The sequence below is a fragment of the Pseudorasbora parva genome, chromosome 14, assembly GCF_024679245.1.
Source record: "Pseudorasbora parva isolate DD20220531a chromosome 14, ASM2467924v1, whole genome shotgun sequence".
NCBI classification, from domain to species: Eukaryota; Metazoa; Chordata; class Actinopteri; order Cypriniformes; family Gobionidae; genus Pseudorasbora; species Pseudorasbora parva.
This window is the reverse complement of record NC_090185.1, coordinates 9,973,281-9,998,627: the sequence shown is the minus strand read 5'-3', so window position 1 is coordinate 9,998,627 and position 25,347 is coordinate 9,973,281. Positions and strand designations below refer to the sequence as shown.

General features: G+C 38.1%; 2 protein-coding genes across 4 annotated transcripts in view; both read left to right on the top strand.

Annotated features, from left to right (window-relative positions):
* Window positions 1-25,347, top strand: part of LOC137040038 (uncharacterized) — a 146,809-nt gene that overhangs the window by 71,009 nt on the left and 50,453 nt on the right. The window lies entirely within an intron of this gene.
* LOC137040041 (protein sidekick homolog) lies at window positions 16,093-25,097 on the top strand. Of its 3 annotated transcripts, none has more exons than XR_010897812.1 (5): window positions 16,093-16,218; window positions 16,364-16,693; window positions 17,321-17,662; window positions 20,821-20,983; window positions 24,170-24,286. XR_010897812.1 is itself a non-coding variant. In XM_067415464.1 (5 exons), the coding sequence occupies exons 1-5, from the start codon at window positions 16,167-16,169 to the stop codon at window positions 25,079-25,081; spliced, it is 909 nt and encodes a 302-aa protein (XP_067271565.1). In that variant the 5' UTR covers window positions 16,093-16,166; the 3' UTR covers window positions 25,082-25,097. The 3 variants fall into 3 exon arrangements, 2 of the variants coding, with proteins under 2 accessions (XP_067271565.1, XP_067271566.1); XM_067415464.1 differs by lacking the exon at window positions 20,821-20,983 and adding an exon at window positions 25,023-25,097 and having other exon boundaries at window positions 24,170-24,295; XM_067415465.1 differs by lacking the exon at window positions 24,170-24,286 and having other exon boundaries at window positions 20,821-21,099.

The following is a 25,347-nucleotide window of genomic DNA, read 5'->3' as shown; positions in this document are numbered from 1 at the left end:
TATCTGACTGCACTCAGACATTTCTTGCAAAATCTACAGTCTACGTTGAGTTTAAGCAATATCATACTGTATTTCTACAATAGATTATACTATAACTATATTTTGTTATTACTTGCTGGTTTTAACTGGTGAATTTATTTAAGGTTCACTTTTAGCTGTTTGTGTTGTCGATTTAGTTTTTTTATTTGCTGTGTTTTGTATGTCTGTGCATCATCAAGTGATGCTTACTAGAAAATAGCCTTGTGAACGTTTGGACAAATGATCTCGACTCACCATAGACAGAAACTCTGAATGTTTTTGATGATTTTTTCGCTCCACTTATATCTAGTTGATAATCTCCAGCTTGTTCAGTCGAGATGTTTGTGATGGTCAGAGATCCGGTTTGATTGTCCAGCTTCAGTCTGTCTCTGAATCTCCCATCAAGGCCGTTATATGTGGAGAAGTTTTGTTTCTTTTTCTTCATTTTAGCTATTTGAGAGTTGTCAGCTCCAAAATTCCACACTATGTCGTCGTCTTCCTGTATTTCAGTAAGATCAGCATTTAGAGTGACAGAATCTCCCTCCATCACCGACACTGAATCACCAAACACACCTGATGAACAGATTTTACACAGATTAAAGGTGCCCTACAATGATTTGAGACAATATGTTAAATTGTTCTCTGATATCTACATAGAGGGTATGTGGCTTATTTAAGGGCAAAAACTGTCCAGACACAGTTTTACAGGTCCATTTACAACCCTAGAAATTGTTCCTAGGATGTAATGCTCTGTTTTTGCCTTATTTGGAAGAGTCATGAATATTAATGTTGAGGTCTGCTCTGATTGGCTTATTTCAGCAGCTCACAGCAGTTCGAGACACCCCTCGCTGCAGCCTGTAGCACGATGATGTAGCTGGATCAGATCCAATACGTACTGGATGGTGGATTCGTTATGGCGACGTCATACCGATCTCTAGGTTAATTTATAATGCGTATACGCTAGTCTTAATGTATGGTCAATATTGTATATAGATGATGTTCTAAACTGTGTAGTTGTAGTACTGATAAATAGTATTAAGTAATTATTGATTAATAAATCATCTTTTCATAAATGTGATGCCTAAATTATCCTAGTTTCGCTGTACATACATGCAAAACAGTTAAATTTATATATTCTGATCATACTTGCTGTTGAGTGGAAGGATACATGAGTCAAGTCATTTTCTCTGTAATTTTAGTCCTCAAGGTACAATGCAACACGATCTGTAAAGAACTTAAAATACCAGTAGCCGACACATTCAAGGAAAAATGCAAAACGTGTGTCCTGATGGCGTGAGCATGTTATTAATCATTATTTTTGTGCGAGCGGTTTGAGTATTAATCTATCCAGCAAAACTCTCCTGTGCGTTCAATGATGTCCCAAAAACTCTACTGCGCATGCGTATATGACGTCATCGAATTGTGAATGAAACCACCGCGCATGCGCATCCAGTACGTGTTGGATCTGATCCAGTACGTCATCGTGCTACAGGCTGCAGCGAGGACTTCTTGAGCAGTTCAGCTCGTGAGTCTGATCATCCTGACAGAACACAGACCGACTGAATGACACTTTAAGCAGAATGTCTCAAATGGAGATTGCTAAAATGCAGTGTACTTGTTTATTGGTGTTTTCAGATTATCCGCGCGCGCGAATGACCTCAAACAGGTGCATCTAATTTAAGATAACAAAAGGAGTGGAGGTGGACATTTTAAAGGCAGACTAACAGGCCTTTGAGGGTCAGAATTCTAGCTGATAGACAGGTGTTCAAATACTTATTTGCAGCTGTATCATACAAATAAATAGTTAAAAAAATCATACATTGTGATTTCTGTATTTGTTATTTTTAGATTATGTCTTTCACAGTGGACATGCACCTACAATGACAATTTCAGACCCCTCCATGATTTCTAAGTGGGAGAACTTGCAAAATTGCAGGGTGTTCAAATACTTATTTTCCTCACTGTATGTTGTTTAATATAAACTTGCATATATAAATTAGACATATATTGTTAACATATATGACATTAACATACAGTACCATATGAAAAGTCATCATATAAATAATTTTAATATATGTATATCATACATGGTATAAACCTATATCTTCATATATCATGAGGATGTATACATCATGTACTAATAATGTATTGCTACTAACATCACTACTTGGATATAGGGACATATATGTACATATATTATATTTCCGTATGGGTTGTTTAGAGGTGAAGTTGAGAAGATCCAGAGCAGCAGAAACGCACAACTAAATGAAAGGTGAGATTTATTAACAAACACTCAGGGCTGGTGCATCACATAATGTTTAAACCTCATCTACTGTTCATTTGGTCTGTCCTCTCTGACATCAGTAGCTCTTATAAAGAGAGAGACTGTCAGAACCAAGCAGAACATATATAATGTCTTATAATATATGATATATCTTAAATGTAAAGTTAAACCAGAATCAAAATGATGGTTTAAACATAAGTTGTAATTTTTAAACAAAGTTTGGAGCAACTAAATTATTAGATAAATCTTTTCGATTGAAGCTTAATTCGTTTTGCAACACATCCTCGATCTGCAGTGCAGACTGCATATAACTTTGATAACTTTATTACATTTCTGTATATTTCCTAACTGTTCAGACAGGAAGGGCAGGAGTAAACATGACATTTATTATGGGTTTATGTTAGCATTGTTTTAAGTTTACTTAAATTAAAAACTGCTATATTTTTGAAGCCTAATAATAAATGTAAAAAAGTAAAATAAAATAAAAATCAGTAGCTGTATTAATATCAGTAATACTGGCCTTCACTCATAAAAAGATGCCATTTAAACATGTATTTAAAATATACTGTCTTTATGTTGTTTCTATATTAATTTGATTAACTGTGAAATTATTATATTAAAAAATATATAAAAAACGTACAAAACATTTCTTTTTTTATTGCAATTAATTGCGATTAATCACAGAAAAAATTTGTGATTAATCTAGTTAAAGTTTTTAATTGATTGACAGCGCTAGTTTTTAGTATTTTGTTAAATTCAACAACTTTTCACGGTTATAGAAATGTAATTGGCTCAGGTTTTGTTGTTGGAAAAACAACACTAAATAATTTAATTGCCAGTTATTAATTGAAATCAAATGTGTATGCAGTAATGTTTTCTCCTTCACCAACCTTTGTGAATGTTGAGATGTATTTTACTGTGTCTGAATGATAACTTATAACAGATTTCCTCCTGGTGTCGATTCTAAATCTATTCTTTTTTGTATGTTATATATGTCAAAATCTGTGTAAATAATAGAAAGGTCGCTGATTAACCCTTGCAATTCAGTGTTGTGATGGTTTTAAAAAATATTCTGAAGGTAGTAAAAAAAGGTATTAAAAAGTAGTAAATTTAACTTAAGGATTGCTGTATATACCCTGATTAGTATCTTAAAGGTATGGCTATATAGCACCATTTGAAAGTGTGCCGCCCTAGTGACAACTTTTAGAGTGAAGCAAACACTGTAATACTCTGAAATGGAAAAAAATTAAACCATAAAAAGTGTTTTCATAACTTACCAATCAGATGGCTCAGGCACAAACCGAATAAAATGCATGTGAACAACATGAGACATTTTCTTCAGTGGTTCAGTGTCTGATGAAACTATCTGATAGAAACACTGACGCTGGTGTGAATCCTCCCATCACCTCCTAGAGTTTCATTGGCTGCATGTGCATATGATATAATGTAGTTCAGTATTAAAGACCTTAGCTGTTCTTAATGTGTGAAATATTATTTTTGAAAAGTAGTTGAAACTAAAAAAGTACAAAGTTAAAAGCGTGTCTGATCTCACAGTCCTAGACATTCACTTTCTGAGTCAAACTGAAAAATGCTGCGGTTGATTTTTTTCTACAGAGATGTGGTTTGATCTGTTGGGGAGATTAAAGTCAAACTGTAGATTAAAGTCAAACTTTAATCTACAGAAACGGTCACATTCGCAAGTTTAGTCTGTGCGAATGATTTATTCTCTCATTTTAAAAATAAATGTTTTCATATCAACTCAGTAAAACAAACATCCACGCTCTAGAGATTGTGAATGCTTATTGCAGATGAAATCAGGATGTGACTATATGATGTTCATTCATTTGTTCAAGATCATCTATGAGCGTCGTGTGTGTTTGTCTGATGTGTGAATCAATGATGATCTCCTGCTGTTCCTGTGACGTGTGTTACATTTACAGACTGAAGCTGGATCATCAGACTGAATCTCTGACCATCACACACACACAGACTCTGGACTCTACCTACAGATCAACAAAATCAGAAAGAGCTTCAGTGTGACTGTCGATAGTAAGTGTCATTTAGTCATTCACTGCATTATCCTTCAATGAACGTTAAAATACAGCATAAGACTTGCATACTATATTACTATTATCCATTGTGTACATCTCAGATGCCCCATTTTGGACGATAAACAGGTGAAAAATCCCACGGACTGTCAAGGAGGAACCCGAGCCATATCTAGAGAGCCCTGCTGTTAGATTTAACTACACCATTATGTGGACGAAAATGACTATTTCTACATCAGGGTTCCCGCGGGGTCTTAAAAAGTCTTAAAAAGTCTTAAATTCAGAAAGTTACATTTAAGGCCTTAAAAAGTCTTAAAAACGCCCAGATTTTCATCCTAGGTCTTAAATTTAATTTACTAAAGTCTTAACTTTTACTTCCGTTCAGAAACAAAACCTTTTAGTTTTCTTTACCCGACTGCTTCATGCATTTTTACTCCTTACACTTTTCCTTCAGCTTTTCAGAAAGCTGCGATTGGCAAACGGAAAGCAAGAAATTACCGTAATAAACCATATTTTGGCAAAAAGCGCTATTTGTCTTTAAGGATTTTTTTTAAGCGCGCCAAATGTTGAGGATTTACGGTCAAATAGCGCTTTAATATGCTGGCGCCAACACTAAGCGCGTTTCCATTACCCTTCAAATTGCGCAAATTGAAATTGCGAATTGAAAATACGCCCAATGGAAACGCGGCAATTTCGCAAAAACTCCCATATATCGCAAAAAAGTTTTTACGCTCTCATGAGGTGGTTTTTCAGGCGATTCGAAAAAGGACATTTTCGCAAAACTGCAATGGAAACGTTTTTTTCGCATTTGCATGTCACCTGTTGCGGTGACGCATTGCTGCAACATAGGGCCTATATATTATATTTTCCACTCAATTGTGTCGTAATAACAAGATAATGTAGTTAACAGGACATATATTTTCTCCTAATAAGGACTACAGGCTATATATACTGTAGTTAAGACATATATTCAAGAAATGTATTAAAGCAGAAAGAGTCAGCCTGTATTTTCAGCCTTACTCAAAGGCAGAGGAAACTGGCCAGTTACGCACGTCAATCCATTCCAGACGATCTTAGTTTGCTTCTTATCTAATAAACAGGCAATTAATTTATGAAACATCGATCAAAATAAAAATACAATTTATACAAAACTAAATGTATTTTTTAAGAAAGACTTTCTAGAAAATAAAACTCGAAGTGATCAAAATCATGTGACTCCCCAGGTCTCAAACATATTGCGATTCTTACTCATGCTGCTCACTTTTCATAATCAACATATAAATTAAAATAATAATATTACAGGCTAATGTTTAGGCCTAAACGCAGCCTATTTAGTTTCGTAGTTAGGCTATGTTTTCTTTAACCCACAGCCGATAAAAGCGCCGACGTTCTCATTTTTTCCTTCTTCCTTTAAGAGAGATGAAACAATTCACAATACTCTTGTCATTTTTAGCTATACAGATGAGTTCAAGACATAATTATAAACTATAAACTGTCCATTTTTATTTGTGGACTCAGGGAACTAATTATTTTGCATGCACTCACTCCAAACGCTGTCTCCATTTCAAAAAAATTATTTTGTTTATTAAATGCCAATTTTTTCTTTTCCAAAGCATTTCTAAATTCAGTTCAAATGCCAATCAAACGAAATATCTAGCCAAAATAACGAAAGTGGTGAAAATAAAAATAAAACATTTGAGTTAACATGCAAATTCAAACATTTCGCTCTTCTCTAAATGCGTCAACCTGCCGCGCTTAAAAGGCGATCATTCTTTACAGATGACTGTTCGGTTTGGAGAGAAGACGAGATGGAGTTCTTTATTAAACTCATAAAAGACAATATAGGATTACAGTAATACTGGATTCTAAACACCGAAATGCTACATTATCATGAAGACCTTGAAGCAGATCTGACACACACACACACACACACCTCATATCCGTGCCGCTTAAGTAACCTAAGGGGCTTTCCTTGCCATTAATGCTTGGATAACACATATGTCTCCTTCCAATAAAAATAATGGCTAGTGTGATGGATGGGATGTACAAACCTACCAAGTGCCATCATTTTGGACTGACCTATCGCGAGAGGAAAGTAATATGTTTTAGTCGCATAACTGCAGCTATGGAAACGCTGTCATTTCGCAACAGTTTTTTATCGACATTTAAGAAATATCGCAAAAGTTTTTCGCAAATCTGTAATGGAAACGCAGCTACTGGCATTCTAATAGGGTTAAGCGTAATGTATTCTGATGTATTTGATCTGACTGGGTGGGCAGCTGTCAATCTCAGGCCCAACTGTAGATCCTACCCTATCATAGTTTGGTTGTTTTGTCTGGTATGCACTTGTGTCTACGCGCGTTTTCAAAGAACATGGGTCTTTGCACATTGAGTCCGATATGCGTGATCCGAAAAACTCGTCACGCACAGAGACCTTGCACACTGAGTCCGATGCTTATTAATGAATGTGTTACGGGGAAAAACGCAAAACAAGACAAAGTGACGTCTAGTGAGGATGATTTGTTTGTCCTGAGGAGATAATGGGTTCATCTAACGTTACTCCTGTGATCGCGTAGAGAGGAGAGTTTCCCTAAGCGGGATTATCCAGATCGACCGATTCAAAGTTGCAGTTTCAGTGGCTCAGTTTGATGCTTTGCTAGCGATACTGGAGACATATCTAAAAGAAGACCACTAATTTCTGTGAATCAATTGATCCCGAACACCTGGCAGTATGTCTATGGATCCGATCACACACACATACACACACAGACAGACAGACAGAGCTTTACAGACCCTTACGAAACAAAAATATATTGCAATATATTTGAAAATATCATGCAATATATTCACATATAACATTACGGGATTTATTATTTATATTTTCCAATATATTGCAATATATTGAAAACGGCCATCATTTGTATATTTTCCAATATATTGCATGAATATATAATATATTTCATAATGCCATCAATATTATTCCATATATTAAAATATATTTCAAGAAAATATATTGGTAAATTTTCCTTTCGTAAGGGGAGACTTGATGTGCTATAATTATAGCTGTGATATACTAATATTTGTAGCATTTTTGCTAGAATAGTTGACTAGAATAGTTTGACAACTTTTGCTGAGTTGTCAAAACGTCTCAAAATGCGTTTTTACAGATGCGAAAACGCAGAAAATCGAACCTGTTCCAATTTTTTTTTTGACGGACGAAAGTTTCGGAGGCAGTGTGCAAGCGTGATTGACATAACGTGAGGTTGAATTTATTTTTGGAAGTGCGTAAATTATTATTCTAGCAAAAATACCACAAATAATATTATATCACAGCTATAATTATAGCACATCAAGTCTCTGTAAAGCTCTGTGTGTGTGTGATCGGATCCATAGACATACTGCCAGGTGTTCGGGATCAATTGATTCACGGAAATTAGTGGTCTTCTTTTTAATATGTGGCTCCAGTATCGCTAGCAAAGCATCAAACTGACACTTTGAATCGGTCGGTCTTGATCCCGCTTGATAAGGAGGGGAAACTCTACGCGATCACAGGAGTCTCTCCACATCTCCTCAGGACAAACAAATTATCCTCACTAGACGTCACTTTGTCTTGTTTTGCGTTTTTATCCCCGTAACGCATTCATTAATACGCATCGGGCTCAGTGTGCAAGATCTCTGTGCGTAACAAATTTTTCGGTATACGAAAAACCGCATGCGAAAATATCGGACTCAGTATTTTGATATCAGTTTCAAAATATTTTGAAACTGTTTATTTAATGTTTCTATGAGTTTATTTAATGTTTCTATAACTGAATCAATAAAAATAGAATGTTTGAGAGTTTCTGAGATCATTTATAATGCTTTTAGTAATGCGTCGTGTTGGTCTTAAATTTCACTCATAATGGTCTTAAAAAGGTCTTAAATTTAACTTACTGAAACCTGCAAGAACCCTGTACATTCATAACTTTATTATAGCAGATGTTATCGTATTATAGTAGATGTCAGTATTATAGTAGTTATAGCATTACCTGCAATTAAAAAAACAGTATTTATTAACACATTTTCAAGCAGACACATTTAACAAACCCAAAAGCATATAGCCGGCTGTAAGTAAAATACATCAGTTCACTCAACATTAACACTAACCCACACATCAGCCACTACAACACACAACAATAGGGGGAAAAAACCTCTAAATGACCAATTTATTTAAATTTATGCTCTTTACGTGGCAGTCAAAAAAAAAAAAAAATTAAATGAATGTACTTTATTTTAGTTCAATAATATTTCGTTTTTATTTTTAGTGGGTTTTATGGTACTGAATTATATCCCTTTATTTTCTTATTGTAGCCTAGAAATCTAGACGCACCCTAGCGGCAGCAAATTTAATCTGCCCACGAGTGTCAAACATCTTGATGTGGGTCTGGCTTGTCAGGCTACACTTATTGGGCATTGAAGTGAAAATGAAATGTCCAACTTAAACTGTAAACAAGCAACATTACAACTAATAAAATCAAAACAATAATAATAAAATATTAAATACAATACCTTTGGCTTTGTTTTACTTAAGTCAAGATAAAATTAGTGACATGAAATCATTTTTTGCTGATCATTTTCCATCATTTAAGGATTAAAACTGCAAAACATTCTTCATTTTATCGTTTAACACTCACCGTTTTTCAAATGTAGTTTCCTTACTGTGTTAAATACGCAAATCCGAGTGGAATATTATATGATCTTCATAAATGTCATGCTTAGAGCCTATTATAAAGCTGATTTTAAAATGTCTTTTTAATTCACTTCAATAATTAAATGATAAATTATTGTATGGGAAAAAGATAAACAGTGTCAGTCTTATCACTGTGAGACACCAGCAGCTCAGCTCAGTCAAACTGAAACCTGCTGCGATCTGATAAATGTGGTTTGATCTTTTAAATAGATAAATATCTTGACTATACCCAGTGCATGTGTGTTTAGTTTGCAGTTTGAGGGCTTCTTCCTGTTCTGCTGTTTATTAATCTCACAGCTGATTCCCTCAAAGAGCAGCTTTACAGTAAAATACTGTTTCAGAAACAGTCAAATCAAAGTTACAGGTCAAACTGCACTCTTACCCATCATGAAAAATGTTTTACTCAGAACATTCAGTCTTTTTGTTGATTTCCGTTTATAAACACAACTATTCCCTGCGAGTGAGGGTAGACCACCTCAAACGGCCCTAGCTGAACATTAGGGGATTATTTTGCCCTGAAGAAATAAGGTAGCTCCTAACTAATTATAATCCAAGAAACGCTGAGGTGGGTGTCGTATCTTAACTGGGTATCGGCGGCCTACTTGGTTTCCATTTTCTGTCAACCCACAGGTGATGCCTGTTCCTTGACAATTTGAGGTCTTGTTGGGCTCAGTGGTGGATACTTCAGGAGCTGGTGTACTGTCACTCATTTGGTCAGTCATCCGTGACTTTGGGTAGATCCAAAAAGGCTTTGGCTCCATTAATCAAGTGATCCGTGTGTCTTTACCGCGCCTTTAAAATTTGAACACATACACCGATGGAGGCATTCGACGCCTGTCCACTGCGATTAAATGTATAATTCCCTCAAATCGTGAATGTACTGATTTCACCCTGTGCTACAAGATACACTCATCGTGCAGCTCTTCTGTCAGAAGTTGATTCAAAATTGAGCTCGCGCAGATATAATGTTCACGTCTGCCTGGTGTGAGAGAGCCTACCTGAGACACGGCGCTGAGCTTCAGTCCGGTGTGCGACCCTCTTTAGGCACAATCGGCTTAAGAACGTGCATAAACGCACTCAAAGTGTTCTTTTCCTCTCTAGGCAGCTATTTTTTTAGGTTTATTTATCAAAATGTTCTTTTATATATTTGTGTGATGTTCTGTGTTTCGATCGCTGTGTTTAAATGTTATGAGAGAACGGTTAATTTACGAATGTGTAGTGTAGCCTAGTTTTGATCACTTTATTAAAAGTGGTGGCTGTGTGCCGTGTGTAAAGTAAAATAAAAATAGTCTTAGCCTCCTGCTGACTAGTGTCCTGCCCTTCCCAACCCGTTTATACCGTTTATTTTTTCCGGTCTATGGTTTACACCATACACTGCAAAAAAATATGGACGTAGTGTCCGTGACGTCACCCATAGGATTCCGATAAGCTGTTCTGAAGCTTAAAGTAGGGGCCAGCTGGGCTTTGCCATCTTGTGAGTGAGTCATCGCGTGTCACTCCCGGATAACAGAAAATGGGCAAAAAGGTGGGATGTGCGCGGAGCTGAATGGCTATCCACCTGTAACCACACCCTTAAGGCCCTTTCACACCAGACGCGATTTTGACGTGCGAATAATTCGCGCAATGTTTTTTTTTTTCGATCAGCTGTTTGTGTATTGAGCACTTCCACACCGAATGCGAATGTGCTGAGGTGAAAAAACAAGATTTATTTTTTTCGTTTCGATGGCGATTTTTTTTTTTTACTCTAGCGGCGACAAAAACGGCTTCAACCAAACACATAAAAGGAAACAAAGGTGCCGAAATGTCCAGTTGATGTCACGAGCTATTCAATCAACTTTAACCTTTGCCAGGCATGGCATTTCTCATGAGATTACAACTGTAAGTTGTACAGCTGCAGCTGTGTTTGCCCACTGCATGATACAGACAGCAATAACTTAACTTATAAGTTAGTATAATAACTTATAAGTTATAACCTTTTATAAATAGTTGATTTTTTTCTAAACATTGTGTCCGCGATTATGGAAAGTGAACGTGTTGCCATCAGTAGGCTACGTCTGTGGCACTGAAATGTTTACATGTGACTCGACTGGACTCATCTGCTCGAAACGATTGATTCCCAGAAGTGCGCGGTTTGCCTCATCTGATGCGCCGTCTCTGGAGGAGATCCTCAAATTGCCCCACAGACTTTAGAAAGTAAGTGCAGAACCGGCCATGATAAAGTTTTACCTCTTGTTCAAGATTAGCATCCTCCCCTTCAGACTCTGTTCTTTAAAGGGATCCCCTGGTGTTGAGACTTGTATGGCTTAATATAACATAAATGATGTCTTTTACTGAATTATGTAGTAGAAAACCCATGAAAGATCTACATTATTTAAAAAATCGATTTTATATTTGGACCATGGGCGGCGCCATTTTGTTTGCGTTCTAGGTTGATGACGTAGAATGGTGGCACTCCTCAATCAGCTGGCGCTACCCGTAGCTATTTTTACCACAACGCAACTCGAAAATTGTTTCAGAGTTAAACAAAACCAATGAATTGCTTTGTAATTGTACTTAAAACACACTCAAACATACATGTGCACACAAACTCACCTACACAAGTCACAAACAGATCGGCGGCCGGGCACACCTGACAGACTGCGTTGTCTCAATCGAGATGTTGGGCTGCTCAGTCTCCACGACAGGGGCTGAATCCGAAATCGACCCCCTATACCCTGAAATAGGGCATTATTTGAAGGGACGGCCATTTGTAGTGTTGTCCGACATCATAGGGACATGTTCAAGTGCAGTCATTCAGTCTCACGTTCACCGCAATAACGAGTGTACAGCCGATTTACAAACAGCTGTCCGACTTCACGCACCCAAACATACATGTGCACACAAACTCTCTCGCTCACACAGACTCACACACACCCCAACAGATCGGCGCGAACACACACACACACACACACCCCAACAGATCGGCGCGAACACACACGCACTGCGTGCGCGCATACATAACCCTCAATCACTATTCCCTGTGTTGAGACTGTTGATATGCAGTAGATTAACTGTAATGCCTAATGTATCCAGCAGAGGGAAATATCTAGGTAGGATGATGGGATAAGTTAACGTGAGGAGGAAGAGAGGCGCAGGATATTTTGGTGATGATGCATGGGATTGTTTGTGCATTAAAGTTTGAGCACAAGCTCAGTGAATTAACCTCAATCTTTAAACTTTCACTTTTAAGACACAAATTACTTTCGCTACTTTTGTTCACTAATACAACTTGAAGGAGTTAATGAAGACGATCGAGTGCGTGAAGTCGGACAGCTGTTTGTAAATCGGCTGTACACTCGTTATTGCGGTGAACGTGAGACTGAATGACTGCACTCGAACATGTCCCTATGATGTCGGACAACACTACAAATGGCCGTCCCTTCAAATAATGCCCTATTTCAGGGTATAGGGGGTCGATTTCGGATTCAGCCCCTGTCGTGGAGACTGAGCAGCCCAACATCTCGATTGAGACAGCGCAGTCTGTCAGGTGTGCCCTGCCGCCGATCTGTTTGTGACTTGTGTAGGTGAGTTTGTGTGAACATGTATGTTTGAGTGTGTTTTAAGTACAATTACAAAGCAATTCATTGGTTTTGTTTAACTCTGAAACAATTTTCGAGTTGCGTTGTGGTAAAAATAGCTACGGGTAGCGCCAGCTGATTGAGGAGTGCCACCATTCTACGTCATCAACCTAGAACGCAAACAAAATGGCGCCGCCCATGGTCCAAATATAAAATCGATTTTTTAAATAATGTAGATCTTTCATGGGTTATCTACTACATAATTCAGTAAGAGACATCATTTATGTTATATTAAGCCATACAAGTCTCAACACCAGGGGATCCCTTTAAGACTGGCTGCACCCAAAACCTTCCTCTTGGTCCTTTAAATAAAATGAAAAGCTCGTCATCACTGAATGATGAAGTGCCCGTGTTTTCACAGCTGTCGCTGCGAATGTTTTAGAATGTTGGAGCTCTGAAACGTCGCAAATTCGTGTCGCGGCTGATGTGAATGGTTTTGACGCGAAATATTCGCATGCGAAATATTCGCTTATTCGTTACGCTTTTTCGTTACGCGTCCGGTGTGAAAGGACCTTTAATTATGCAGAACTTTAAGGCTTTATATAATGTAAACGAATGAGTTATAAAAAAATGCACCCCCCTCACAGTTGTCATGAAGATCAAAATTAGCCTTATAAGCCAAAACCACAATTTGTACCAGGCTGTAAACATGTTTTTTTCTGCTGTAAAGTTGAGAATTTTAACATGGGGCTCAATGAGATTCTGCTCCATTCTGGAGCCTGCCTCTAGTGGCCAGTTGAGGAATTGCAGTTTACATTACTTCCGTATTGGCTTCAAGAGAGATCGCGGGAGGTTGCCGCTTGGTTTACACACACAGATGATTTGACTATCGGTCGACCATAGAGAGATTTGAATGTGTATATCCTTAGTCGGGGACACCCCTTTTATATATATATATACAGTCTTGTTCAAAATAATAGCAGTACAATGTGACTAACCAGAATAATCAAGGTTTTTCGTATATTTTTTATTGCTACGTGGCAAACAAGTTACCAGTAGGTTCAGTAGATTCTCAGAAAACAAACAAGACCCAGCATTCATGATACGCACGCTCTTAAGGCTGTGCAATTGGGCAATTAGTTGAAAGGGGTGTGTTCAAAAAAATAGCAGTGTGGCATTCAATCACTGAGGTCATCAATTTTGTGAAGAAACAGGTGTGAATCAGGTGGCCCCTATTTAAGGATGAAGCCAACACTTGTTGAACATGCATTTGAAAGCTGAGGAAAATGGGTCGTTCAAGACATTGTTCAGAAGAACAGCGTACCTTGATTAAAAAGTTGATTAGAGAGGGGAAAACCTATAAAGAGGTGCAAAAAATGATAGGCTGTTCAGCTAAAATGATCACCAATGCCTTAAAATAGAGAGCAAAACCAGAGAGACGTGGAAGAAAACGGAAGACAACCATCAAAATGGATAGAAGAATAACCAGAATGGCAAAGGCTCAGCCAATAATCACCTCCAGGATGATCAAAGACAGTCTGGAGTTACCTGTAAGTACTGTGACAGTTAGAAGACGTCTGTGTGAAGCTAATCTATTTTCAAGAATCCCCCGCAAAGTCCCTCTGTTAAAAAAAAGGCATGTGCAGAAGAGGTTACAATTTGCCAAAGAACACATCAACTGGCCTAAAGAGAAATGGAGGAACATTTTGTGGACTGATGAGAGTAAAATTGTTCTTTTTGGGTCCAAGGGCCACAGGCAGTTTGTGAGACGACCCCCAAACTCTGAATTCAAGCCACAGTACACAGTGAAGACAGTGAAGCATGGAGGTGCAAGCATCATGATATGGGCATGTTTCTCCTACTATGGTGTTGGGCCTATTTATCGCATACCAGGGATCATGGATCAGTTTGCATATGTTAAAATACTTGAAGAGGTCATGTTGCCCTATAATGAAGAGGACATGCCCTTGAAATGGTTGTTTCAACAAGACAATGACCCAAAACACACTAGTAAACGGGCAAAGTCTTGGTTCCAAACCAACAAAATTAATGTTATGGAGTGGCCAGCCCAATCTCCAGACCTTAATCCAATTGAGAACTTGTGGGGTGATATCAAAAATGCTGTTTCTGAAGCAAAACCAAGAAATGTGAATGAATTGTGGAATGTTGTTAAAGAATCATGGAGTGGAATAACAGCTGAGAGGTGCCACAAGTTGGTTGACTCCATGCCACACAGATGTCAAGCAGTTTTAAAAAACTGTGGTCATACAACTAAATATTAGTTTAGTGATTCACAGGATTGCTAAATCCCAGAAAGAAGAAAAAATGTTTGTACAAAATAGTTTTGAGTTTGTACAGTCAAAGGTAGACACTGCTATTTTTTTGAACACACCCCTTTCAACTAATTGCCCAATTGCACAGCCTTAAGAGCGTGCATATCATGAATGCTGGGTCTCATTTGTTTTCTAAAATCTACTGAACCTACTGGTAACTTGTTTGCCACGTAGCAATAAAAAATATACTAAAAACCTTGATTATTCTGGTTAGTCACATTGTACTGCTATTATTTTGAACAAGACTGTATATATATATATATATATATATATATATATATATATATATATATATATATATATATATATATATATATATATATATATACAGTATTGTTCAAAATAATAATAATCACAATGCTCACGTTTACAAGCCAGTGTCATTATAGTAGTCTATTGGTTACCGTTTTACAGAATCTATGATACTTCAGTTCAATGTTTGAGTGGTAGGTAATCACCATAACAAGCAGGACAGCATCGGTCGGGCACGCCTCCTTCAGCTCACGCCGACGGGCAAACGCTGGTCACATGTTGATCCTCATCCTGGCTTTAATCCCATCACTTTCTCGTTTCCTCTTATTGGTTTCCTCCAACAAAACCTTTTCTTCCTTATTTGTCTGTGCTGCTTCGGACATGACTATATTATCCGACGAACAAAGTTGGGCTCGCACGTCCGAATTTAAGGAAGTGTGTGTGTTGGTGGAAGTGACGTATATGCCGTAAAGCAGTCGAAATTTGTAGTTTTTTTTGTTCTTGGGTTACTACCCGAAACCCGAAGTTTAAATATACGATTAAAACGATACAGACCCGTCAGGCTATGGCAGACGTGTCATTCAACCTATTGTAAGTCAATGTATCATCACAAGAGTCTTGAAAATATATTATGAAGGTTGAAAAGTTACCTAGTGCTGATTTAATGTAGGCTAAAATTAAAACTACATAGACTTCAGTATACAAACTTGAAGCTACTGTATTAAATGTCTTTTATTTGTTATTAAAATCATTTTAGAGGTGAACTGTTCCTTTAAGGACAGCGTGTTCAGTCGGCTGCTGCTGTCAGTTGAAGACCTGCTCACATCTCATATATCTAGACTCACGCGATTTTACTTTCACTTCAGACTTAAGTTAACCGACTGTGAACAGAACTTTTTTATGGATCAAAATTTAGATGATTTTTCTTAGTGTAAAGTGGTGAAAATGAAGCTTTTCATTTATTTGTTCTCAATGATGTTGATTTTTCTCAACCACGGTAAGATTTCACCTGTTATCATTTCTCTTCTGGATCAACGATAAAAACGATTTATAATTTTTAACAAGTAAACAAATACATAGGGAAAGGGGACAGATTTCACTTTTGAATATTTTTGTGTGGCTTATGTTATTGGTTTCTTCAGGTGTTTTCGGTGTTGGTCCAGATGAAGTGTCAGTGATGGAGGGAGATTCAGTCACTTTACACACTGGTGTTCAAACAAACCAACAAGAAGATATTAAATGGTATTTCAACAGTGTTCGCGTCGCTCAAATCAGTGGAGACTTCAGTTTTATCTGCACAGATGTTCAGTGTAATAAAGGCACTGAGAGATTCAGAGACAGACTGAAGCTGGATCATCAGACTGGATCTCTGACCATCATGAACATCAGAACTGAAGACTCTGGACAATATAAACTAAAGATCATGAGAAGCAGCAGTGACAGTGAAAAGATCTTCAATATAGCCGTCATTGGTGAGTCATTAATATATTCTTTTAGTTTATATATAAATTAAAATGTATGTGTGTGTGTGTGTGTGTGTATATATGTATATATATATATATATATATATATGTATATATATATATATATATATATATATATATATATATATATATATATATATATATATATATATATATATATATATATATATATATAATTATATATATTTTTTTATATTGATATTAAGAGTTATTTTTATTTATCTGTGTATTATTTTACATACAGATAATATCTTTATAAACTTAGTATGCAAGTGAAGTTTATAGAATTATCTCGGATTACAAAATCAAACAGTTAATTTTGATTTAAAACTAAATAATTTACATTTGCAAGCTATTAGTTTTTAAGTGTTTTTTTTAAGAAGCTGCAGTTGAGCTCAGATGGAGTCGAGAGAGTCTAATCACACCATCTCTGATCTGCTGATTATTATCTGTTTGAATATGTAAAATGTGTTCATAAGCACAAACCAGGCATAAATGGTTATTTTCAGATCAGAAGTTAAGAAGGGATTGTGAAATCACATTCATGTGCTGCTAATTTGTTTTGTAGTTTCTTTTCCCCAAAAGATCCTCCACATCTGTTGGTTTGTGTTTCAGGTGTTTCTGCTTCTGGACGAGATGAAGTGAATAAACAGGAGGGAGAATCTGTTACTTTAGATTCTGGTGTAATAAGAACACTAATTGATGTCATAACATGGTATTTTTATTACAATCGCATTGCTGAAATCACTGGAGATCCAAATAAAACCTGTACAGATGTTCAGTGTAATGAAGGTGCTGAGAGATTCAGAGACAGACTGAAGCTGGATCATCAGACTGGATCTCTGACCATCACAGACATCAGAACTGAAGACTCTGGAGAATATAAACTACAGATGATGATCATCAACAGCAGCTTCAGCATCACCAGAGGGAAGAGATTGGGTGTTTCTGTCAATGGTGAGTATATAATTCAGTTCCCTTTCGAACAGTCAGTCGTATTGCGTCGCTAGATGCAGTGGGAAAACTCCTTTTCTCCAAAATACTGAAGCCTTTTATAAAAGAACGCTGTGCGGAGGCTTACTTACATAATATTGCCTGGTCAGTGGGATCTGCATTAACCATTGGCAGAGTGGCGTAGCTACGCGAATAAATTGGTGCGGGCCCTGCCAAATTGAGCACAGAGTCTGCCTACACTGTAAAAAATTGTGGTTGTTTTTTGTTGGTTTAACTTAAAAAAGTAAGTAACCTGGGTTGCCTTAAAATTTTGAGTTTATTGAAATTAAAAATTTGAGTTGATACAATGAAGGAAATTTGTTTAATAAATAGAAACTCAAAACATTTTTGTATCTGAACCACATAAAAAATTTGATAAATCTATTTGGCATGTTTCACTGCGTCATCAGAAATAAAACACACACAATTACCCAATATGCTTAAAAAATATTTTAATAATCTTTTAATAAAGGTTGTCGAATTTCAAAAAATGTTCATTGTATTAACTGAACATTTCAATTTCAATGAACTCAAAATTTTAAGGCAACCAGGTAACTTTTTTTCCAAATCATTTTTTACAGTGTATAAAAGACACTCGGATTGCCATGCATTCAGATTTATTCTCCTTGAGCAACGATCTACAGAATTTCGCTGGCTTTCCTACTCAAAGACTTCACCTTCTCGCAGACGATAGAAGAGCCTGCAGTGGAACGGCAAGCTAGCCAGCAACTGGCCTGATCCAGTGTTCGAGACAGCGACATGTCTAATCAGGGCGCTCAATCGCCTGCGAACTGTCACGCTGTTTCCCTGCACTTTCTGCCAAAAACACCTCCTGTGTATTCCTTCTTTGCTATATTATTCACAAAAGAGCAAGCAATGTTGTTGAAAATGTCACACCACACCTGTGGCACATGTGTTGCCCCTCGACGGGATGTGTTCATTTTCATGGTGAACTATGTAATTAGTAGGGTTGAGTACCGAAACCCCCATGCAACCGGTGTGTAACGGACCGAATCAGAACGCAGATTTCGGTTCCTCATTTCGGCGCTGAGCAAGAGACACACACACACACACACACAGCGCTTGTCACGGATTTAAATCGCAAAATGTTGAGGTGCAAACTAACATGACGGCGCCCATCGCGCATTATAGATCAACTAACATAATCTTGATGATTATGATCATGACAACACACATTGACTTACACATATTTGAAAATCTAAATATCAGATAGCTCATGACATTTTGAATAAAAAAAAAAAAAGAAATAAACCGATACAGCTGAGCTTTGAGCTGTCATACAGTGCTTTTGTGGCTGCTGTGTGTCACTGTCATGTGAGAAGCACGATGCATTGCCATGAAAACAACAACGCCATGCGTTCTAAGCCAGAGAATATGGTCATATTAATGCAAAATAATGCTGATCTGAAGCTAGTTTGTAGCAGACCAAGACTACAGACTACTTTGCTGTTATTAGTGCTGTAATATCATTATTATTTAGTGTTAAATTAGGCCTATTGTAGTTGGGGTAGGTGGCTTTCTTTACTGTGAATTTAAGTTCCTTTGAGGAATTGAAAAAAAAAACAGATCAGTATTTTACTGGCTTACAGTCTGTTAAAAAAAGAAAGTTTTGACCTAATAACACTAGGGCTGTCCTCGACTAAGGATTTAGACATTCCAATCAGAATTGTCGAATCTCTCTATAGTCGACTGATAGTCGAATCATCTATGTGTGTGTGAATGGGTTGGGAGGGGCACCACACTTGTCAGCAGAAGGGTAAAACTGTTTTTATTTTCCTTTACACACTGCACAAAGCAACAACTTTTAATAAAGCGACCAAAACTGCCTTCCAACTGACAGACGAACTGACAATGGCTTTCTTATTTAGGTTTGAATATCCTAAAAGGTAATGTGGTGGATAAACATTCATAAACCGTTTTCTCATAACATGTTAAAGCCGCGATCAAAATATAGAACATCACACAAATATATAAAAGAACATTTTGATAAATAAACCTAAAAAAAATACCCATCTAGAGAGGAAAAGAACACCTTGAGTGCGTTTATATGCACGTTCTTCAGCCGATTGTGCCTAAAGGGGCCGAATGACGCAAAGCTCAGCCCCGCGCCTCAGGATCTCACACCACCACCTTACGCCCACATTATATACATGCAAGCTCAATTTTGAATTGACTGACAGAAGAGCTGCACGATGAGTGTATCTTGTAGCACAGGGTTAAATCATTATGTACATTGACGATTTGAGGGAAATATAATATACATTTAATATAAAACCTTAAAAAAGCACTCTGTTGTGCGGCAGGATTTTAAACAACTTCCTGAGTGGTCTTGGACAGGCGCTGAATGCTGCCGCCGGTGTGTGTACACTCATTGAACGTGTTCGAATTTTAAAGGCGCGGTGCGAAGCTCAGGGGTCGCACACCGGATGCTCAGCTCAGCGCCGCGACACGTCTTTAAAATATTGAGCACCCCCATATTGCCAGAATGGTATGATCCTCGTTTCATAACACCCGCGAAGATTCGACCGTGAGGTTGGTGGTCGAATCAGGCTCCGCATATCGATGCATCGAATTTTCGACTATTTGGGGTCGCCCCTAAATAACACGTTGACTAATGTTAATATGAAAAATGCATACTAGCCTATTGGTTTCCCCTTGAACAGTGTTTCCTCGTGGTAAAAAATATACCAAAATATATACACGTTTTTGAATGGTGTAGTCAGTAGAGCATAAGGCTTGTGATCAGCCTGGGTTTGAATCCGCCTTTTGCAGCTCCCTTTTCCCATCACACGTCACACCGGAAAGGCATTTACTTTTAATAAAAACTAAGAAAATGTTCTAAAAGTGAAAATAAAGTGCCTAATAATAATAAAAATATTTATTGGGAAGGTTCAGGGGTATGTAGTGATTTTTACTTTGGCCCACCCAGTGATGCCAATTATGTAGTGATTTTTACTTTGGCCCACCCAGTGATGCCAATTATGTAGTGATTTTTACTTTTGCCCACCCAGTGATGCCAATTATGTAGTGATTTTTACTTTTGTCTACCCAAGTACTCACATCACCCCTGACGTTGTGATTTTGGATTTTGTGATTTTCAGTCCGATGGTGATGATTCTTCCGCTGGTTTTGCTGGGAGACAATGCAGTGGGGAAAGGAGCTGGAATCCGTTTCAACAGCCTTGAACACGAAGATCTGTGGGATGCTGATCTCCTGGGGCACCAAAGGGTCCTAAAATCTGGAACATGCAGATGAGGCCCTGAAGTAGGTTCAGAAGGTCCTTAATCTGGGACATGCAGATGAGGCCCTGAAGTAGGTTCAGAAGGTCCTTAATCTGGAACATGCAGATGAGGCCCTGAAGTAGGTTCAGAACGTCCTTAATCTGGGACATGCAGATGAGGCCCTGAAGTAGGTTCAGAAGGTCCTTAATCTGGAACATGCAGATGAGGCCCTGAAGTAGGTTCAGAACGTCCTTAATCTGGGACATGCAGATGAGGTCCTGAAGTAGGTTTAGAAGGTCCTTGATCTGGAACATGCAGATGAGGCCCTGAAGTAGGTTCAGAAGGTCCTTAATCTGGAACATGCAGATGAGGCCCTGAAGTAGGTTCAGAAGGTCCTTAATCTGCAACATGCAGAAGAGGCCCTGAAGTAGGTTCAGAAGGTCCTTAATCTGGAACATGCAGATGAGGCCCTAAAGTAGGTTCAGAAGGTCCTTAATCTGGAACATGCAGATGAGGCCCTGAAGTAGGTTCAGAAGGTCCTTAATCTGGAACATGCAGATGAGGCCCTGAAGTAGGTTCAGAAGGTCCTTAATCTGGAACATGCAGATGAGGCCCTAAAGTAGGTTCAGAAGGTCCTTAATCTGGAACATGCAGATGAGGCCCTGAAGTAGGTTCAGAAGGTCCTTAATCTGGAACATGCAGGTGAAGAAACATTGCAACAAGGTAAAGTTTAGGAGAGCAAACCTTCACTTCAAATGTCTCTGTGTGTCTTCTGCCTCTTTGGGCCATACACTCAGAAGTTTGTTAATCCGCTCTGGTCTCTCTGGCAAGGAGACTAGAGACGTACTGTAGTCGTCTCGCTGGACTAAAACTCTGAATGTAGTGTTGGTTAATGTCTCTTTCCTCACTGGCTGGAGGCTCAGACCATTGTCGTATCTGTTGCTGCCTCACAAGCTGTAGACCCAGATCCTCAGATCTTGTGTTGTCTCTCCGATTTAACCACTGGCTCAGAACTTGATTGCTCTGTCACAGTCTCATCCTCACCGGACAGACTCAGAACTTGGTGAACTGTTTATCTCTCTAATGCCTGGTTCAGACTACAAGATATTTTTGTCTGTTACGATAGTTACTGTGTCAGATTATGCGATTTTTACTCCTAAAATCTTGTCGTGTCCTGGACTAGAAACATGTCAAACTACACGTTGCTACTCGACCAATCATCGCTTGTTGTCACGATGTGCGTGACAACAAGAGCGTAAACAAAAGATTTCTGAAGCAGCGTGTTTTGGCTGTTTTATGTTTAGAAAAGCGCAAAAATAATAAGAAAACCCAACAAAGAACATGTTCCTGGCTTGCTGGAAGAGGACATTATGGGCTGTCAACCCTCCAAAGAGAACTTGAGGTAAAATATTGTTAAATATTAAATATTTAGTTATTAGCCAGTAGTAAAAGCTTGCCACCACAACGTATTTGTAAAACATCTATTAAGCTTACATTCCAGTAATGTTACTCACCGGGTTCCTGAAGGGCTTCCGCTATCGTTCGCCAGCATTTTTCTTATTTGGTCGTGGTAGTCCCTCGATGACACATCGTACAGGCAGGAATACTGTTGCCACAACTCCACGAACCTTTCCTCCAATTTATAATTCCACCTAAAGTTAGCCGCTCCGTCATCTCTCATGCATTTCGGCGTGTTTGAAAGCTGTGTATGAAAACTGTCTGTGCTCCGGTTGGTCAGCGTCACACGTGACAAACCCCGTCGTGAAGGACCGCAAAAAAAAATTAAACATGCTAGTCTTTCTGTCATGACGTCGTGAACTATCGCAGACGTGGATTCGGTTGTCGTATACTATGACACATTATACGAGATGAAACGATCGATTCTTGCGTTCTGACGTCCATTATCGTTTACGAATCCCTACGACACCTTACGTCAAACAGACCGTACCAAATTCGGGCTAATATCGTGTAGTCTGAATCAGGCATAAGGGAGAGAATCCAAACAAGGAGTTTCTGTTGAAAAAGGGTACCTTTATCCTTTTCCGAATAGGAGGAGATTGCAATTTGGTGCTTCTCCATTCCAGTGTTGCAATAGGCTGCTGGCATCAGAGGCCCACCCTTTTTTCCTCTGTGGAACTCATTTGCATACTGTACACAGTTAGAAGTCTTTAAAGTGTCTTTAAAGTTTATCAAAGCATTTCTCACTTTTCAAACCACCATCACCTGTGGGCTGTGCCAATATTCTAAATAAATAGACACCAAACGTGATTGAAAAGATTGAACTGTCATGCGTTCATTAATTTTTTCAATAACAGCTAAATTTGTGAACGATGTTGCATTAGAAATAGCTTTCATTTAGAATACTTATTTCTCTAAATAAGTATGAGATGGATGTGTGTAGCTTTTACATCAGTCTTAAGGTTTCCAAACATAATTGTAAAGGGAGTTGGATGGATCTTTTTGGTCTTTCTTTGTTTCACCCACTACAGCTGAGGTCCTGAGGAATATTTATGGCCGTCAAAACGTGGTGGGAGCGGCGGCACTGCCGTCAAATTTTGCTCTTGCCGCCCTGCCAACGTGGAAAGCTTCGTGGATGCGCTGCCACTCTAACGTAGATCGAATGTTTTTTCTTTTTTTAAACTGTATTTAAAGAGGCCGCAAATCAAACAAGCATGTTGATGGATAGACTGACCACAAGTAGGGTATAAATTAACCTCATGAAATTGTTTAAATGTGAAAGTAAGAATGAATTGCATACCCGCTGAAAAACGAGCATTCTAGCACCTATAAAATAGTGTTGCATGACTTCTTAACAAATTACACATCCCTATGAATGATCTCGTCACAAATGATATTGAAACCCGCACAGCAATGATCAACTTCTCTTACATTTTGCTTTGGAACTAATGTGGTCGGAACCAAAGTTTACAGGTCTGCGTTCTCTGGATTTCTCTCAAGTGGAGCACTTCTACATTCTGATTGGTTACCGCCGAACCACGTCATAGCTCATTACCATAAAGTTGAGCTGATTTCAACTCTCCTCGACGCCCAAATCGTCTAAGACGCACCGCTCTCGCCACCGGCGGTGTTAACGCACAGTTAGAAGTCTTTTATCTAAATTAGGAGCTTTCTTAGAGGATTCTTATAATCGTTAAGACTATTAGGCACTGATCTCTGTCTTCTGTTGTAGATCAGACTAATGCAGTCACTTCTTTCTTTATCATTACAGAACTGTGTCCGTCTCCTCCAGTCTCAGTCTCTCTGATAGTGCTGATCTCTGCTGGACCTCTGTTGACTGTTGCTGGATTTGGGATTTTCTGGATCTGCAGGAAACACAGAAAAACTGATCAAGAAGGCGAGAGTTACTGCTTTTAACAAGTGTTATAACAAATAATAATTCTAATTATTACAATTGAAAAAAAAATCTCCAAACGCATTATTCAATTGATAGCCATATTGTAAATATGAGTACCTATTACCTATCTAGGTAACACCATTTAGTCCTAAATAATTTTGGTTATTATTTTTGCACTAATTTGAGCAGCTCTTTACTCGTCTCACACACACAAACTGATTCTGTATTTACTTTTACTCTGTTAGTATTGGTGTGTGGAAAGAGCAATAATGTAAAATGAAACGTGTTAATACAGTTTTTAAAATTGCAGAATTTAATATATTTAAAGGAAGTGTATGTAAGATTGTGGCCAAAACTGGTACTGCGATCACTTTCAAATGACTGCAGAGCGGTGTATCCCCCTCCCCCCGGATGCCAAATCACTACTGACTTTGTGATTGGTAGATAGGTGGAGGGTGGAGCTTCAGGCCAAAACATCAACATCCGTTGAGGGCTGCAACAACAACTTTTAAATGACAATATCATGGCCAGACTACTGTTGTCAGTGATATAGGTATTTGAAATTAATATGATTTCTTAATGTCTAGTGAAATATCAGGGCCATTTTATGATTCATTGAAATTTATTTCTTACAAACAATTCCTTTAATTAATTGTGAGCATTAACACTTTAACTTGTAAAAACAGATCCAGTTTTGTAGTTTTAATCTCTTCTGTTGTTTGAGCAGTTCAGATTTGTGAAAATGAGAACTTCTGCTGTTCTGTTTCTTCATCCGTCATTCTATGAAAGAAACACACACACACATGGGTAAGATCATTTATCATTAGTTCCTGTGTGTGTGTGTGTGTGTGTGTGTGTGTGTGTGTGTGTGTGTGTGTGTGTGTGTCTCATTTCAGCAGTGAGTCAGATGGAGATCAGTGTGTGATTGTGTTTCTGTCTGTATAGGACACAGGGCGTGTGATGCGTCAGTGCAACAGTGATAGAGTAGTAGTGCTTGTATTAGCAGCATGCATGCTTCTGCTTGCCACTTTCTGCTTTCAGTTACTGCCACC

Bases quoted from the DNA above. Each gene is read 5' to 3' on its own strand.
- LOC137040041 (XM_067415464.1), top strand. From the start codon at position 16,167: ATGAAGCTTTTCATTTATTTGTTCTCAATGATGTTGATTTTTCTCAAC. The intron at 16,694-17,320 runs GTGAGTCATTAA...TTTGTGTTTCAG, and splicing joins CTTCAATATAGCCGTCATTG to GTGTTTCTGCTTCTGGACGA. The intron at 24,296-25,022 runs GCGAGAGTTACT...TTGTTTGAGCAG, and splicing joins CAGAAAAACTGATCAAGAAG to TTCAGATTTGTGAAAATGAG.